Source organism: Eretmochelys imbricata, chromosome 3, assembly GCF_965152235.1.
Source record: "Eretmochelys imbricata isolate rEreImb1 chromosome 3, rEreImb1.hap1, whole genome shotgun sequence".
NCBI lineage: Eukaryota > Metazoa > Chordata > Testudines > Cheloniidae > Eretmochelys > Eretmochelys imbricata.
The window spans coordinates 113,456,438-113,476,181 of NC_135574.1; the positions used below are offsets into that span (position 1 = coordinate 113,456,438).

Sequence of the window (19,744 nt, forward strand, 5' to 3'; positions counted from 1 at the left end):
CCCAATGAAGTGATGAGACAGCAGAGTGGAGCGCAGGATATCGTTGTTAAGAGAAGGCATAATCAAATGCGATGGACAGGGCATATAGTGAGGCTCACTGACAATCGATGGACTGCAACTGTCACTGAGTCGTACCGATGCCAGGAACTGAAACAACCACTCAGCCAACCTCCAAAGAGATGGGAAGATTTTATCGTGAAAAGACATGGCCACACATGGAGAAGGAAGGCCAGGATACAAGAAGAATGGATGAAGTGTTGTGATTGGTGCAATCCATTTGAGGACAGAAGGACTGATTGATCAAGGTGATCATATTTTTGCTGACATGGCTTTCACTTGTTCTGCCATTTGTGGCTCAGTTAGGGCAGCTGAGTCTCTTTTAAATGTTTCTGTTTAAAGGGGAACTGTCAGTTTAGATTTGGCCTTGACTTCACAAACAGTTGATAAGGGAACACAGGTGAACACACACTCTCAGCTCCTTCTAGGACTGGCTTTAGTTTTTTTAAAAAAAGTTTATCCAAGACAAACAAATATTCATACAAAAATACAATGGAATTTTTTTTAACTATCTTGCAGTGTTTGCCACTGCGCATTCCAGCACTGTGGTAGTGCATTAGAACCTAAAAGTGAAAGCTACTAGAAAATTACTACAAATCAAAGCAGAACTAAATCCTTTTAATATCCGGTGGAGTAAGATACATAAACAAATATAAATAATAAAAATTTGTTTTGAAAATCATTAGCATTACTAATCTACAATATGAGTAATACAAGTAAGAGCATTTGTCTTTTAGATATCACTTTTAACCTGGCAGTGTCCCTTTAATCAAGTCAGACTGAATGGCAATAAAATTACATCATAATGGTTTAAATTGTTAAATTTTTGGAATACATTCTTATTTAGGAAGAAGGGAATTTGAAAAATTATAAGCATGTGGCACAATAAGAGTCTGAATGTGTGGTGTATCCTTTTTACCTTTTCCTCCATTGTTGTTTGGGGGGCAGAATACGTGGAGCCTGAGGTGATGTGCCTTGTTTGCCACTCAAGGTATACCAGACAAGCTGTGTCTGCTCTGCACTTCAGGTGAGGAAGTGCATTTGGAAGTGCTGCATCAAGCTCCATTTGTCCCCACTACAAGGAATCTTTGTTGGACTCCCTGAAATTGAAGGCCCAGTAGAATAATCTCTACTTTGTTTAAAACTTTTAAGTGATGTTACAAAGTTGTGAGCCATGTTCACACTCCTACTAATCCCCCCAATTTTTTTTTTGTCCTCCATTTCTTAAATGTAAAGTAATTCTATCATTCTCTGTAGTACAGTACTTCCAGCTTCACTCAGGAGACATAGGACTGGTTGCATTGACTTAGCTAAATGCATACAAACTGATTTAATTAAATCAGTGCAACCCCCTAAAGCAGATATTATTTAAGATACTTATTTAAGATTAAAAGAAAAGGAGTACTTGTGGCACCTTAGAGACTAACCAATTTATCTGAGCATAAGCTTTCGTGAGCTACAGCTCACTTCATCGGACGCATACTGTGGAAAGTATAGAAGATCTTTTTATACACACAAAGCATGAAAAAATGGGTGTTTACCACTACAAAAGGTTTTCTCTCCCCCCACCCCACTCTCCTGCTGGTAATAGCTTATCTAAAGTGAGCACTCTCCTTACAATGTGTATGATAATCAAGTTGGGCCATTTCCAGCACAAATCCAGGTTCTCTCTCCCCCCACCCACACACAAACCCACTCTCCTGTTGTTACCAGGATTGGTTTATAGGAGGAGGAATTTTCTGACCTGATGCTTCTCTGCTTCCCAAGAGAACACCCTCAAACAAAGCCTCCCCCCCAGATTTGAAAGTATCTTCTTTCCCCATTGGCCCTTTTGGTCAGGTGCCAACCAGGTTATTTGAGCTTCTTAACCCCTTACAGATAAGGAGGAATTCTAGGCTACCCTTAGCTGTATGGTTATGACAGGAGCAAGGGTGCTCTGTTGCCTTTAGCAACGCCCTGACCATTCTCCAGTTTCTTTACATGCCAGTTGAAATTATTTTCTTAGAATAAAACATTTCAAAACCATTTTTTAATTCAAATACATATTTCAGAGCAGAGCCATTATATTTCTCTCTTCTGCTGGATTTCTTCACTAAGATATGCAAGACCAGCACAAAGCACCTCTCAAATTAATGGAAAGAACCTGTGTGAGGGTTTGGGAATGTCATTTTATGAATTCCATTTTGTTTTCATAGAATCATAGATTAGGGTTGGAAGAGACCTCAGGTCATCATCTAGTCCAACCCACTGCTCAAAGCAGGATCAACCCCAACTAAATTACCCCAGCCAGAGCTTTGTCAAGCAAGCCTTAAAAATCTCTAAGGATGGAGATTCCACCACCTCCCTAAGTAACCCAGTCCAGTGCTTCACCACCCTCTTGGTGAAATTGTGTTTCCTAATATCCAGCCTAGACCTCCCCCACTGCAACTTGAGACCATTACTTTTTGTCCTGTCATCTGCCACCATGAACAAGAGCCTAGCTCCATCCTTTGGCACCCCCCTTCAGGTAGTTGAAGGCTACTATCAAATCCCCCCTCCCTCTTCTCTTCTGCAGACTAAATAAGCCCAGTTCCCTCAGCCTTTCCTCATAAGTGAGGTGCCCCAACCACCTAATCATTTTCATTGCTCTCCGCTGGACCCTCTCCAATTTGTCCATATCCTTTCTATAACGGGAGGGGGGTTGCAAACCTGCATTGTGGAGTAGAATTTCCAGTTTGTGTATGGACCTATATTGTCAAGAGCCAGTTTAAACTGATATACGCATAGCCAAAGGTGATGCATAGCAAGGCTGGAGAAGGAAGCTTTCCTCACCTTGGAGATCTAATACAGGATGACCCATCCAGACTGACCTTAAAGACTACTGACTTGCTAATGATGTCTTGGTTTACTAGGCCCTCCTTGTGAACCACAAAGCGTTAGTGAGCCTAGTTGGAACAGGGGATCTCATGGTGGGGCTTAGGATCAAGTCGATGTATAGGTAAGTAAGTAAGAGGGCTTGTGGGTAGGGGGCTAACTACCAGCAGCAAGGACTTGCTGCATTGGAGACATGGGAGTCTTCACATACCCTGAACCTGGACAGATTTCAGTACCAAACCAGAGGGGTGAGATCAGCTTAAGTGAGGATTTGCATTTAGATGCTTGTTGTTTTTCCCATAGATCTGTAAATCTTTTATGCTTCGGAGAGTAAAATGTGTACATGTTTAAAAAGTTCCTTTGCAAAGCCTATGTGTTTCTGTCTCATGGTCCCTGCAGAGTTCACCAGCCACTCAAGAACATCAAAACTATCACTATATTTTATTTCAAGCCCAAGAGATCTAAGTCTGGTAGAGGAGCTAGCATATAACATACCTCTTCGGTAAAGCATGGATTTATGCTCCCGTTTTCATTTTTAGATATGCACTTTAAGCTGAAGCCTATTAAAGAAAAAGTCAATGTCCTATATTTGGATAGCATTCTTATGCTAGAAATGGATTTCATAATTTAAGAACTGCACTTCCTCTAGATCTCCAAGAAAAGCAATAATTTGTGAAGTTAGTTGTCCATGATGTACAGTCTATACAGACTGTGTACCCATTCATTGTCTGCTGAATAAGTAGATCCTGAGCAGGGCTATTTTAATCATTTGATGGTGGAAGTGGGAGAAAGAAGAGTGACATAAATTACAATTGTGTGACTTGAGTTACAGAATTTCTAGAATACAGATCAAACTATGTCCAATTACAGCTAACAACATCATTGCTGTTAACTGCATAACGATGTATTAGTTCACCAGTTCTGAGCTGTTATGCTATTTGCACAGATTTAAGAGAACAGAGGAAGACCAACAACTTTTGAACAAAATTTAAAATTTTAACTTGTATTTGATTAGTAGAACCAGAATTTACCATTTATAAGGAAAAAGATTTACTGTACTTTATTCTTTATTATCCCAGCAGATATTACACTAGAGAAACTGATTTTGAGAAAAATGAAACATTCATAAAACAGTTATAGGGAATGTCATCGATTACAATTTTATAAAATGACACTAGATTAAGAGAAGGAATTGCAGCCTTCGTAGACCATATAAATCCTCTTTGCATATTTCTGAATGTAACAGCTGTTGGTAGTGTTTTGTCAGCAGAACATTTATCATACAAAAGACGTATATACACACGCAATACAATAGTAAACTTGATTAGTGCCTTTGCTCAAAAGCATATTAAGGCACTCATAACATTTTTACCATTATGTTGACTGAAATTTGTTCTCTCTGTGCTTTGGTTGAATTAAAGCAAACAGATTAAATGTCTGATTTTAAATACCAATAACATTTGGAACAGAGTCTTAGGGTATGTAGGGTAACAACAGCAGCATCATCTAAGAACCCACCCACTGCATTAGCTAATAACTAAACAAAATTAAGTCCAAATAAATCATACCCACTGTCAGCTTTGCAATTAGCAACAGCAGAAGATTTTTTAAGTCAGTCTCAAAATGACTTTCTAGTCATACATTCTATTGATTCTATTAGAAATATGAAGATAGAAAAGATACAGCAAGAGGGCCTGCCCTAGGATAGAATATAATTGAACAATACATCAGAACAGTATTTACAATAGTTACATGATTACAGAACATTTTATAAATACAATTTATATGTATACATGAGGCAAAAAAAGACAGTCACTCATTTTAACTCTTTACAATTGAAAATATTTTCAAGAAGTCCAAACTAAAACTGTGATTATACAGTCTCACAGCTGCTGGTTATAAGTATCTCTCCTCTGTTGTCAATATAAACTAGTCCGATCAAAGATCAATCTGAATTTCAATGCCCCAGAAGACTCTAGAGCAAAATTTATGAAGGACTGAAATATCAATATTGTAAACAGTAGACACTAAGGGTTACAACATGTCCTGGATCCACGTTTGGAACTACTTCTGTAGTCAATGGGAATTTCACACATGGGCGCAGGGAAATACACTGGAGAGCTGACATAAACAATTGTGTTATGAGGATATTTTCTGTTCTTCCAGAGCAGGACTTAGCGCTGTAATGCACTGGGAGATCCAGGAGAGAAATACATGTATGGAGTACTGCAGCATCTAGACTGCAAACTTCATAAATTAGGAGAATCAGAAATTTAATGGTAGATAATAGAAAAACTTGAAATACTACCAGTTTCTCAGGACACATATGTAAGTGTTTCAAAATGGCAGAGCGGTATCTCATATTTCAGTACCATGCATATTAGCTTAAAATACTCAATTATTTTGGTTTAATAGCAATTCCTGTTGGATTTAACTCCCTTATGTAAAATGGAAGTGCCTTGGAAAGGACATCTTTCTTCAGCTAAACCCATCACTGTTTGGCTAAGACCAATCACAAGTCTAGATCCTGATGGACTGGGAAAGGAGAAATATGCTCAGATAATCAATTATAAAAATTGTATTTGTAATTAAAAGGTGACATTGTCTAAGGAAGTTTTATTTATTACATGCCCACAAATAATATTCACTTGATTAAATTGGTTTTAACCAGTAATATGTTACACTTTACTGCAGGACAAGTAAAGGAGATTAAAACTGCCAGTTTTACTGGGACACTTACCAACATGATGAATGGAGACAGTCCTTTAGAAAATTATTTACTGTGAAATAAAGCCTATTTTTACAAACAAAAATAAAAAGCTGAAGTATTTATATATTGCATCCATTTTATAATGTTGAAGCTAAACATTATAGATCTTAGAAATGTTGAGACAGAACAGCTTTCTTTAAGATAGGCACACAGGACTTGAATTGTGTTTTACTGATTCAAGTCCTATTGAGACTATAGAGAAATAGCTATATTTTTATTATAAGGAATGGATATTTTTACATAAATATCTTTTCACCATGATAGATGCTTCAGCACAGAAAGAAGTAAATATCCTTAAAGAAACAGGACTCTCCTCTTAAAATTATTTTTAAAAGACATTTATCATGATAGCACCATAGTGGTACTGCATGTACTCCTTACACTGCTGTGATACCAGCTCTGAGTGTGGTTTCATGATGCTTAGGGAGCAAGAATTCTAGTAAAATGGCCTGGATGATCAGAGTAAACAAGAGGCACTGATGTTAAAAATTTCTGATTGATATTAACACACAGGACTTCAACCCAGGAGTGGGGAAACTGTGGTTGTTTAAAAGTATGTTTAAATTTGGTTTTTGTTTTTTAAAACAACCTGCATTTCCCTGTCCCTCAAAAAAAACTGCTGGCTATGGGATGGAGGGGCATTACTCTTTCTTCCCACACCTGAAACAACTGCTGATCTTGTGAGTGGGACAGCTGTTTAGTGGTGTGTTCCCCTCTGAGCATCACAAAAGGCTTATTAATTTTGCATCTTAAGGCTGTGACACTAGAACTTCTGCTTAGCTGCTGCTTGAACACCATGAAACCAGTATTCAGAATTACATGCATCTGCTATCGCAGTATCAAATACCACAGAGATGAATCTGCTTTGAATTAAGCTGTGAATGACAGAACACCAGAAATGTAAAAAGGGGGAAACAAAAGCTTAACTTGTTTGTTCCCAGGTTCACGCACAGCAGTGTTTCCAACTGGTTAAGGTTTAACACACAAAACTGGTCTTCGCAGCACAAAAGCCTAATGAAAGCCATTATCATACTCTCAATCCTTCCTCATAACCAGCTGAAAGGCTGGAGCAAGAAACAGAACCATTTTAAAAACAATTTTTCAAGCTATAATTTTCTGATTGGAGCAGAGTTTGAGACACAGTACAGTTTGGCTTCCGTCAAAAAATGAAGCTGGAGCAGATTTCAGTCTTTTTTTTTCTAAAGCTTCATTCCTCCCACATCTTTAAGAGGGGCTGACAGGGAGAGAGCTAAGTAAATACTATTACTGGTTTTAGTTATAAATCTAGTTATAACTTTCAATATAATTTTAAGTTAAATATAAATAAAAACCCTAAGTTTTTTTTTAAACCATTTATAGTCACATTACAACAGAGACTGATGTTTCCCATTTTCAAAGCTGTCTACTGTGCAGTTACTGTACTGACTGGGAATAACTCACCAAACAGGCTAAATTTTGCTAACAATGGAGCCTGATATTGTGGGAAGCCACAGTATAGCAGCCTTGTATCAGAGAGGTATCAGATAGTTTTGTAAGTGTATGATAAGATTTATATTTGGTCAAAGCAAGGCAGAACTGTTTAAATCTGGAACAAAGATTTTTTAAAAAAAATTATTTAGCCTATGTACAAATAGATAACATCTCCTTTTAAGAAATCACTATTTCCTATATTGAGTACTTAAAGTACAAAGAACTGATCATAAAACTCAGTTCATAATTTTTCCTAACATCAGTTCTTTTCTAAATGAATGATTAATAATGCTGGAATAAATTAATGTTTTAAAATTATTTCCCTGCATTTTGGGGAAACAAAATGTACAGAAAGCAAAAATACAGAACTCTGGGATAATGGTAATTTTTTTTTTTTTAATAAAGTATGCATATATTTACCCAAGCAATCTTCTGTTAATTCTCTTATCACAGGGGATTTTTGAAAAATCCCAACTTCAAAACACACAGTTCAACTATCTTCAACTTCTCTGCTAAACATAAACTAGATCACGATTTTGAACCCCTTTGCCTGCCTGCTCATCATCATCATCTGATTGCTGCTCCAAGTTTTGTGGATTATTGTATTCATATTCAATGGGTTTTGGGTAGTTGTAAGGGTAGCCATTGTCATCAAAAAACCTTCGAAATGTGAACTCATAAAAAGCATGTTCAGGATGTTTCCCATTTTTGTACCACCCATTAAGTGTGTCATTTACATTCCCGTCCTTATCATCATCACACCATAACTTATCTGGATCAACTGGGTCAAAATTGGATGTGTCTGTGGGATGTGTAATTTTAGGAACATAAGAAGCAGTCTGCTGTCGTAGATCACTTGAAAAATCAATAGCTTTAAAAAATGGATGAGCTTTTATTTCATCTGTACCATTCTTGCCTAAGCGGTCTTCTGGCCCTCGGCAGAGTTTGATAATAAGGTCAGAAGCCTCTGGAGTCAATTTAGCTTGAGGTGGAATGTGAAGAGCTGTTTGCCAATTTATAACCTTTAAAAAGAAAGTGTAAAAAGATCATAAAATAAAGTTAGATTTTTCATTTTCTGTAATTTCTTAAAAATAAAACCCGCCATGTATGAAATGTACAATGAAAATTGTTTCAAGAGTCATCACTTAACACCTATAAGTGTTTTCCCCTAAAAACTCAAAAGCCCACACTCTTGATATTTTTATTTATTTTGCCATCATCTCTCTCTTCAGGACTTATATGATCCTCCTTTACCAGAGCATCCGAGTTGCCTGAAAACCTTTAATGTATTTACCTCACAACACTCCTGTGAGGAAAGAAAGCACTATTATCCTCACTGAACAGACAGGAAACCTGTACTAAGGGCTAGTCTACAGTAGAATTGCTGCAGCGTCACAGATATACAGACACTCTATGCCAAGGGGCGAGAGCTCTACAGTTGGCATAATTACTCCACCTCCCCGAGTAGCGGTAGCTGTGTCGACAGAAGAACTTCTCCCGCTGACATAGCGCTGTCCACACTGGTGCTTAGGGTCAGTATAACTTATGTCGCACAGGGAGGTGGCTTTTTCATAGCCTTGAGCGACTGAAGTTATACTGAAGTAAGCGCTAGTGTGTACAAGTCTATCTGCGAAGAGCTGGGGCAGCACACAGAGGGAACACGCATGCAGCCAACTGTTATCATCGAACAAGAGCACAGCACCACACCGGTAGCTGCTGACAACACAAACCTTAAGAGATGAAGACATTTGTTTTCCTACAGCCAAATGAAGGTAGTTCATCTAGGAACAAAGAATGTAGGTCACAATTACAGGATGGGGGGACTGCATTTTGGAAGGCAGTGTCTCTGAAAAGGACTTCGAGGTCATGATAGATAACTAATTGAACATGAGCTCCCAATGTGATGCTGTGACTGAGGGCAAGTCTACACTTAAAATGCTGCATAAGCTGCACCGATGCAACTGTGCCCCGTAGCGCTTTAATGAAGACACTCTAAGCCGATGGGAGAGAGCTCAACTGTCGAACTAGTTAATCCACCTCCCTGAGAGATGGTAGCTATGTTGGCAGGAGAAGCTCTCCTGCTGACATAGCATTGTCTACGGAAGGTGGTTAGGTCAGTATAACCACATCACTCAGGGGAGTGAAAAATCCACGACCCTGTCCTGAGTGATGTAGTTCTATTGATATAGGTCTGTAGTATAGACCAGATCTAAGAAAACTAATGGGATACTTGGATGCATAAGCAGGGGAATATTGAGAAGTAAGGTGGTATTACCACTGTATATGGCATTAGAGAGACTATTACTGGAATACTGTGTCCAGTTCTCATGTACACACTTTAAAAAGCATGCTGACCAACTGGAAAGGGTTCAGAAAAGAGCAACAAGAAGGATTAAAGGTCTAGAAAGCCCGTCCTACAGTGAGAGACTATAGAAACGTAATTTATTTACTTTATCCAACAGAAAATTAAAAGATGGCTCGATCACAGTCTGCAAGAACCTACATGGGGAGAAGACTTTGATAGTAGAGAGCTCTTTAATGTAGCAGAAAAAGGCATTCAAAGATCCAAGGTATAGAAGCTGAAGCTGGACAAGTGCAACTAGAAATAAGGTGCAAAGTTTTAACAGTGAGGGTAACTAAATGGAACAACTCACCTAAGAATATGGTGGAATCTTACCCTTGAAGTCTTTAAATCAAAATTGGATGTCTTTCTAAAAAATATGCTGTAGCTCAATCAGAATTTATGGGCTTGACGTAGGAATTACTAGATGAAATTTGATGGCCTGTTATTCCTACCAGCACTACAATGCTTACAGATGTTTGTCAATGCCAGTGATCACATTAGATGATTATAATGATCCCCTCTCGTCCTACAAATAAATAAATCTATGAACATATTTTCTCACAGGAGGCATAAGACAGAATCTGGAAAGACCAGGAGATTCTATATGGTAATATCTGGCTAAACTTTCTGATGTCATCTAATGTTTCTCTTTTGTAACTAAGATTTCTAAGGGTCTCACAAGGGCCTAGAAATAGGACTGTAGATAACATGTATTATCTTCTAAATCTTATCAATATTTTCTCTAATGGACTTCAAAATAAAAATATATAATTTTAGTCATTCACAATTGAATCTAGGTGTGTTATGTGACTGTTTCCATTCTTGAAGAATATGCTATTCACTGGTCTTAAGTTCTGGAAGAAGGTAAGAGAAAAAGATAACTATCTGGTTGTGACAGGATGCACCAGGCCTTCGTAGCCTCTCTAGAGCCCACACTTCTCCGTTACACCCTACCCTAGGAAGCAGCAAGGTGTAAGGAAAAGAGCAACAAAGGTGGGTCCTCCAGGCTTCAAAACTTCACTGGAGCACTCATCCTAAAAGCTAGCAACACCTGGTCCTTCAAGGGCTAGTGACAGCCAATCAGAGCTCAGCAGGCTCAGATAAAGGAGCTGCAGGGTCTTAGCAGTTCAGTTTGCCCTCACATCATGTGTGGGGAAAATCATGGTAAAAAATTATACCAGTGGAATAGTTGGAGAAAAATTATATTATAAACAGCACTAAGTGGTTTCATAAAAGGAAGATGCATGGTTGAACATATATAGTAAGACTAGAAATGGAGGTACAAAAAATCATAAAGAACTTTATGATATCTGTCTTCCTGGACATTGAAAAAGAATATGACATACTATGGAGGGAAGGCCTCCAATATAAATTAGCCAAAATTGAAATAAAAGGGAGAATGTTTTGGTGGCTAAGGGACTTTTCAAGTGATGGAACTATAAAGGTAAAAGTGGGAACAGCTTTATCAAAAACCTACATGCTTACACATGGAACTCCAGAAGGGAGTATTATTAGCTCTCTTTTGTTTTCCATTATGATAAATAACTTCCCAGAAATTGTGCAGATGGGAATAGGTATTTCCCTTTTCACAGATGACTGTGCTATATGGACGAAGTATGAAGACTAAAAGTAGCCATATGAAAGACAAATGAAGCACTCCAGAGAATTTCTAAGTGGGGAAGTGATTAGGGATTTAAATTCTCACTTGCCAAAAACTAAGGGAATGCTTTCAACCAGGAAGAAAAAAAGGGAAGACTGGGACTTATTTCTTTATGGTGGGGAAAAAAAAACAAAACATTCAAAAGCGTAGGTTCTTAGGAGTAGTATTTGTTATTAAATTAATTTGGAAAGGTCACATAGATAATCATACAAATGTATAGAAGTAGGATGAACTCACATAAAAAAGCATAGCTGGAAACAAATGGGGTGCAGATAAGAAGGTACTGATGATGATATACTGAGCATTGATAAGACCAGTTTTAGACTACAGATGCCAAGCTTTTGGTTCAGCCGCAAAAACAACTCTTAGAAACTTGGAACTGCTGGCACAACATCATCATCATCATTAGAGTGTGTGCTGCAAACAGCCACTGCGGAAGCATGTATCTAAGGATGAAACTATTAGCTCTAACCTTTCAGGCTAAGGTAAAAGGGAATCATGACAATGGAAGTACACAACTGATTTACAAGTATTACTAAGAGCTTAGTAGACAAAGTGATATGGATTGCCACAGACTGCCTCATACTCATCATCAGTCAACCAACCAACTATCCGTTATCACTGTTCCCATTACGCCTCTGGCGTTTAGGGCAGCAACGAAGCTCCTCCATTCCTGTCTGTTTCTGGCAAATCTTTCAATGGTTCCCCAGTTGTGCCCCAGGGTTTTTCAGCTCAGCTTCTACAGCTCTTCGCCCATGTTGTTTTCGTGCAGCCTTGTTTTTGCTTGCCTTCAGGTGTCCATCTTACTGCTAAAACACATGGCCAATCCATCTCCAACGCCTCCTGGGAATGATGGTGTCATATTTTCTTGGCTGCACTGTGTGATCTTCGTTTGAGATTGTTCTGGGCCAAAAGATACAGAGGATTTTTTTGAGGTAGGCTGTATGGAATGAAGACAATTTGGACATGTCATACTCTCTCATTTCCCCAGCATTCTGCACAATAAAGTAGTGTTGAAAGTACGCAGCTCTGATAAATCTCGAGTTTGGTTTTGGTGCTGTATTTTAATGATTTCCAGACTGTATTTAAGCTCCTGAAGGTGTTCCTGGCTTCACTGATTCTGTTCCAGATATCCTGGCTTGTTCCACCCTCCTGGCTGATGGTGCTGCCCAAGTACATGAATGTTTTTACATTGGTGAGAACATGATCCTCTATCCGTACTGGTAATGGTGAGACAATATTAAAGGTCACGATATCGGTCTTACTGCGGTTGATTTTCAGTCAAATTTGCTGGCTGAATGTGTTGAGTCTAGTTTTTTCTTGTATATGGGGTTGGGTATGTGATAGGAGAGTAAGATCATCTGCGAAGTCTCTGTCTTCAAGGGAGGAGAAGGATATCTATTTAATGCCTCTTGGCATGTCTTCTGTTGTACACTGCATTACCCAGTCAATGGTAATGTTGAAGAGGATTGTAAACATGACTCACCCCGATGTACTCCTGTTCTGACTTCAAAACTGAGCTCACTGTGATCAACATTGCATGTAAAGTTGGAATAGAAGCTTTTGATTATGTTGATTATATGGAGAGGGATTCCATATGCCCACAGAATGCACCATAGGCTGGTCCTGTGAATGCTATCAAAACCCTTCTCAAGGTCTATTAAGTTTATGTAGAGTTGCCGTTCCCATTCTAAGCATTTTTCTGTTATGTTTCATAGAGTTAAGATCTGATCTGTGCATCCATGCCCTTTCCAAAAACCAGCTTGCTCTTGTCTGAGAATACTATCATCTGCCTCTGATATATGATGGATTATGATCTTGCACAATACCTTGCTTTGCACAGATAAAAATGTTATACCATGCCAGTTATTACAATCCCTAACAGTTCCTTTCTTTGGTATCTTCACTATAACACCTATTGGTCCACTCATCTGGCACTTTTTCTCTTTCCCAAACTGACATAAACAGAGGGACCAGGATAGATGCTGCTAACTCAGGATTTACCTTGAACAATTCTGCATTCAAGTTATCCTTGCCAGGAGCTTTCCCATTTTTTAAGGAATTGATGGCTTCAATCTCTTCCTTAGTTGGGGTGTCTGTATTGATATCAAGATCTTCTGCCTCCTGGATGTTTGCTTCCTCTTTAGGTGGCTCCCTGCTCAGCAATTCTTTGAAATGCTCTGTCCAGTGCATTTCTTGTTCTTTTTCTGGTGCCAATAGGTGGCCTTGTTAGTCCCCGATGAGAGTGTTTGTTGGTGTCTGCAGTTTACCATGGATAAGCCATGTAGACAGTTCCTTGTTCACCACAAGCAGCTGAATCCTCTGCTTGTGTTGCCAGATCAATATAATGTCATTTGTCCGCTCTCACAAGGCATTTGACCTCCTGGTGTGCCTTGCTATACTGCTGGTGGTATTTGTCTTTTAGCTTCTGGGATTTTGTGTCTAAAGCTTTTTTTCTTCAGGGCTCATCTGGTTTCTATGGCATTCCATGTGCTAGGAGTAATCCACCCCTTTCTTCTCTTCTGCCTGTAGTCTAGACAGGTTTCACTGCTCCATTTATAAATTGTTGTTACTTTGTCCCACTTTTTGTTGATCTGCATTCCCCTCCTCTTCACTCTCTGCAAGTGCCTGAAACTGGTTCTTTAACTGCAGAACGAAGGCTTTCTGTATTTCAGGGGACTTTAGCTTGTCAACGTCATAACGTCTATGTCCCTTGTTTGATGGACCCACACTTCTCAGTTTTAGCTTGATGGAGGCTGTCACAAAGTGGTGGTCACTGCCAACATCTGCTCCCCTTCTCACTTTCACATCTGTCAGTGAGCGTCGCCATTTGTCAACGATCATCATATCGTCAATCTGCTTCTTATGTCTGCCATTTGGAGAACACCATGTCAGCTTATGAATTTCACAATGTTGAAATAGGGTTCAGCCAATGACTAGGTCATTCATATTGCAGAAATCAACAACTCTCTCCATTTTCATTGATGGTGCCACACCCATGTCTTATCATTGCTCTGTCGTTGTTTGCGTTGTCCTTACTGACCTTGGCATTCAGGTTTCCCATGACAATAGCTCGTGGCATGGTCCTCTCTCTAACTCTGCCTGTAATGCAAGGTAGAATTTGTCCTTTGCTTTTTCATCACTGTCATGTCAGAGCATAGCACTGAATCAGGGTGATATTATTGTGTTTCCCTTTCAGTCTAGCTCTCATAAGTCTGCTGCTGATGGACTTCCACTCAAGCAGGAAACGCTCCACTCCCTTCTTCAAAAGGATGGCAACACCCTTTTGGTGTTGTCCATCATCCTGTCCAGAATATAGCAAAGTTTCATCCTAGGTTGTTAATCTTCCTGATCCCATCCATCTGCTTTTACTGACACCCAGAATCTGTAAGCTGTAGCATCTCATCTCTGCTGTGACCTGAGCTAGCTTCCATTTTGTAAATTGTCCGTATGTTCCAAAAACCAAGTTTGGTTTTTGTCTTGGTGTTGAGCACTTTAGTCTTCATGCCAGTGGCTTCCTTTTGACTTTCAGCACTGCCAGTCATACAGATCACTGACTTCTGCAGGCCATCACACAGTAATGGTTAATTTCTCCGCCACTGTTTCCATAACATATTTTGTTTTGTTTTTACCAGACAGGGTTGTTAGCCCTGTGCCTAACCCCTAACCTGGAGGGCCAGGGTGTCTTCATACTCTCAGGATCAAAAAAAATCGTTAAAAGGAGGCATATAAAAATAAAAAAACAAAACTAAAAGTTTTTAGTCACAGAAAATGAGATTTTAGTTAGACAGTTATTCCTCCATTGGTGGATTTGGAATTGTTTGGGAAAAAAGAAAAAAAAATGAGGGAAGGAAACAACCCACACATTATGACCAATGAAATTTCTGAATTTATTTATGAAAAACGGGCCACCTTTCCCAAGTTTATACAGACGAACTAAAAGATGACAACACTGGGTAGAGTAGTAGTTGCGGTCCTAGTTTTGGAATCCAGAAATCTAAAAGGCTATCGAATTATGTGAACGTACTGATGGCTGAACTAATGGGACTAATGTTGGCACTAACCTGGGTAGGAGATGAGTGACCGACTGCAGCTGTAATTTTATCCGATTCCTTGTCAGGTATTAGGACACCCAGAACAGGGACTTCAGAAAGCAGAAATGACATAAATGAATAACGTTCCTAACTACGGAAATAATGCAAGCAGGTAGCTGTGTAACAATAGAATGGGTTCCATCACATATCGGAATACCTGGAAATGAGATGGCTGACAAAGCAGCAAGACAAGCTCTAAAAAATGAGGAGGTGCATATTAAGATACCCATAAGTAGACAAGAATTTAAAAGTGTGATCACAAAGGAGCTTGCGAAGGAATGGTAAGAATTATGGACTAAGGAAATAAAAGGTTTCATGAAATATGCTAAAAAAATCAAAGATCCTACACTCCAGTCATGACAGAAAAAAGCAAAGTAGTGATTTTTAGAGAGTTAACAGGTCATTGTGTCTTAAATGATAAGGTAAACTTATTAAAGACACTTAAAAAGACAGACTGTACTTTGTGCAAAACCAAAGAACCTGTTGACCATATTCTATGGCTCTGTGTGCAATATTCTATGGAAAGAAAGTTTCTTTATGAAAAATTGAGACAACTTGGAATCAAAGATTTTTCCCTAAAGGGGAACATCAGGGAAATGGAATTGTGCACACACAAAAAAGCCTTGCTGCATTTTCTTAAGGTTACTAGACTGAGTCAAAGGATATTAAGAAAAAAGTTGGCCTAAAAATGAAAGAAGAAAGTGGCTGTCATAGCCTTGTATGAGACTGCTGTGCCAAAAAACAAAAAAAAGACAGACAGACAGAAGTTCAGTTCTTGGGACCTGGAAAGGAAGGGTGCTCCTCTCTGGACAAAGGAAATTGAGGGATAGCCGGATTGTTTTCTGGCTGCAATTTTTGCATAGCTGGGAAAGAGAGGACCTAAGAACCACAACTCTGAGATAAAGGTGAAACTAAAGGGGGCAAGTAGGAAAAGGTGCAGGGAAGAAGCAGCAATGAATTGAATCAAGCCGTAAGTGGCTGCTGTTTTTAGGATCCCTGGGCTAGAACCCAGAGTAGTGGGTGGGTGTGACTGAATACATCTCTGTGTTCATACTCTAAGCACTATTGTAATAATCTTTGTACAAGGTACGCCTTGTAAGGTATCATTTGAAAACTCAATTTGCTGGTCAATATTGTCTTGATAAAATGTGTGCGTTATAACTTAACATAGTGTTATGATTCCCCTGTATGATGTTATTAACACATGTTCCAAACCTCACAGCCCTGCCCAGCCACAAGTTAGGTCTGTCCGAAACAAAGGAAGGAATGTGTGCGTGCCTTTGTTTGCATTTAAGCAGTAAACAGTGTCATCAACCAGGAAGGGAAAACAAAGGAAGTTCAAACAAGTGGAAAAAAAAACCCAACAGGGAACATCCTTCCACGTAGACTCTTTGTCTCCTGGTTCTCAGCTGCAAATGTTTTTTAAAGAAGGGGACTGAAACTATAAAAAGGAGGGACAAACACACCAAGGGACCCCTCTTTCTCTCCCTGCCCGTCGCCTCCTCTGCAACTGTGAAGACAAAAGGAAATAGCCAGTGGACTCTGAGGGAGGGGTCCTGACCTGAAGAGTTTGGTCAATAACCTTGCTGGAAATATGTGGTGAGAAAGTTTGCTTTGCAACTAAGGGCTAGTCTACACAGGCAACGTTAAAGCACTGCCACGGCCGTGCTTTAACATTCCTTGTGTAGTGGCAGAGCGCTGGGAAAGAGCTCTCCCAGCACTCTTAAAAACAAAACAAAAAAACTCCACCCCCATGAGGGGCGCAGCTCCCAGCACTGGTGCACTGTCTACACTGGCACTTTACAGTGCTGAAACTTGCTGCACTCAGGGGTCTGTTTTTTCATACCCCCGAGCGAGAAAGTTGCAGCGCTGTAAAATGTCAGTGTAGACAAGCCCTTAGATAGTTTAAGTAGGTACCAATCAGAGTTTTATCTTTATTCTTCTTGTAACCATTTTGTCATTTAAGCCTCATTACTTATACTCCTTAAAATCTTTGTAGTTAATAAGCTGGTTTTAGTATTTTATCTAATCCAATGTGTTTAAGTTAAAGTGTCTGGGTAACTATTTAAAGTAATAAGCGGTTATATTATTTCCTTAATGATCTCTTGCACAGTACAAATGTCCTGAAGCCCATTAAAAGGGTGGGCAGTAAAGGACATACATTTCTGGGGAAGATTCTGGGGGTGTGTTGGGTCACCTGTAGTATAACCAAGGCTGGGAGGAGCCAGGGTGTAGCTGGGAGGCTGCAGTTACACACAGGTACTCAGGGTGTGGAATACATGCTGGAAGGCTGTCTGTGAGCAGCCCAGGGGGGAAGTTACTACAGCAAAGCATTGTAAGGCACCCAAGGTTGCAGGGCGGGGCTGTGTCAGCCCCCCACTAGTGTGGACTGTGCCCTAGTATGTTACAGCAAGCCCTGGTTCCCCTTCTGGCCCCAGGTAAAGTGGGGTAAACCCCAGAAAGGGTACCAGGCTTATTTGGGAATCTGAACAAAGGGCCCAGAGCTGGGGCTGAAGACCCAAGAAAGAGCAAATAGACTGTTTAGTTACTGGACTCTTACATACCCATGAAAAAGTTCATTTGAACTTTGTGACTTGGCTGAAGAGTGACGCCACTGAAGACCCATCAAGGTCAGCCGGCAGCCTGCAAGGGGTGCCAAGGGTGAGAAAAGGACTGTACTACTGCATCCAGCCACTCAGAGGTGCTCAAGTGAGTACCCCTTTACACTGTTAAATTGCTTGTCTCACAAAAAGGATGCTGGGCCAACACTCTTGCTCTCTCTCACTCACACACGTGCCATGGCACTGTTTGAGAGAAGTATGGTACTGAGAAGGGCATACTGTAAGAGAGCAAAAATGGTAAACTCTTGACAAAGCATGAACAAATGACTAGTTTGGATTATTGTATGAAACTAAACAAATCAGATCTTACAATATTCAGCCTCTGTGAAAGAAACTAACCATATTTCTAAGCCAAAGGGTATCACCTAGTTGTGCATAGTGCTTATTCACTTAAAACTCTCCTCTCACTTTATAGAATTAGAAAGTTTTGCACAAATTCTGACTCTGCTTTTTCAGCATGGTAATGCTTGTAGGATTACACAAAGTACTACTTTTGCCCATTACTATTACATAATTTTGAGACCTGATTTTCTTAATTACCTTCATTTGTGTTTCCAGTGGGGTTTGTGCCAGAAAGGGAGGCTGCCCCACCAACATTTCAAAGAGAATTACTCCAACACTCCACCAATCGCACAGTTGTGTATATCCTGAAACAAAAGCAAACTATAAAAATGAAACCAGTGCTTTGGTTACTTAAATTTACATTTAAATGGGTAACCAACGTATCAAGTATTTGTTGCATTATCTTCAAGATTAATAATAATTTAGTACTTATTTTTGACCCAGAAAAGCTTAAGAATGGCCATACTGGGTCAGACCAATGGTCCATCTAGCCCAGCACCCTATCTTCTGACAATGGCCAGTGCCAGATACTTCAGAGCAAATGAACAGGACAATTATCAAATGATCCATCCCCTGTCATCCAGGCCCAGCTTCTGGCAGTCAGAAGCTTAGGAAAACCCATAGCATGGAGTTGCGTCCCTGACCATCTTGGCTAATAGCCATTGCTGGACCTATCCCTCCATTAAACTTATCTAATTCTTTTTTTAACTAAGTTACACTTTTGGCCTTCATAACATCCCCTGGCAACAAGTTCCATAGGCTGTGTATTGTGTGAAAAAGTACTTCCTTATGTTTGTTTTAAACCTGCTGCCTATCAATTTTTTGGGGTGACCCCTTGTTCCAGTGTTATGTGAAGGGGTAATACCACTTCCTTCTTCACTTTCTCCACACCATTCATGATTTTATAGACCTTTATCATATCCCACTTAGTCATCTCTTTTCTAAGATGAGCAGTCTTTTTAATCTCCTGTCATATGGAAGCTGTACCTTACCCGCCTAATAATTTTTGTTGCCCTTCCCTGTACTTTTTCCAATTCTAATACAGATTTTTATTTTTAGAGGCCTTATGATATTCTCTGTCTTATCTATTCCTTTCCTAATAATTCCTACCATTCTGTTAACTATTTTGACTGCCAATGAGCAGATGTTTTCAGAGAACTATCCCTGATGACTCCAAGCTCTCTTTCTTGACTGGTAATAGCTAATTTAGATCCCATCATTTTGTGTGTATAGTTGGGATTGTGTTTTCCAAAATGAATTACTTTTCATGTATCAACACTGAATTCCATCTGCCATTTTGTTGACCAGTCACCCAGTTTTGTGAGATCCTTTTGTAACTCTTCACAGTCAGCTTTGGATGTAACTATTTTGAGCAATTCTGAATCCTCTGCCAACTTTGCCACCTCACTGTTTAACCCTTTTTCCAGATCATTTATGAATATGTTGAACAGCACAGGTCCCAGTACAGATTGTTGGGAGGGACCCTACTATTTGCCTCTCCCCTTTTGAAAACTGACCATTTATTTATTCCCA

General features: G+C 39.5%; 1 protein-coding gene across 3 annotated transcripts in view; it reads right to left on the reverse strand.

Annotated features, from left to right (window-relative positions):
* Window positions 1–3,959: 3,959 nt before the first annotated feature.
* LATS1 (large tumor suppressor kinase 1) overlaps window positions 3,960–19,744 on the reverse strand; it is a 39,244-nt gene continuing 23,459 nt past the window's right edge. For all 3 annotated transcript variants that reach the window (XM_077813191.1, XM_077813190.1, XM_077813189.1), the window contains exons 7-8: window positions 18,410–18,516; window positions 3,960–8,172 (exon numbers count right to left, since the gene is read on the reverse strand). In XM_077813191.1, coding sequence (XP_077669317.1) covers window positions 7,663–8,172; window positions 18,410–18,516 — 617 coding nt within the window. In that variant the 3' untranslated portion in view covers window positions 3,960–7,662. The remainder of the gene's footprint in view (window positions 8,173–18,409; window positions 18,517–19,744) is intronic.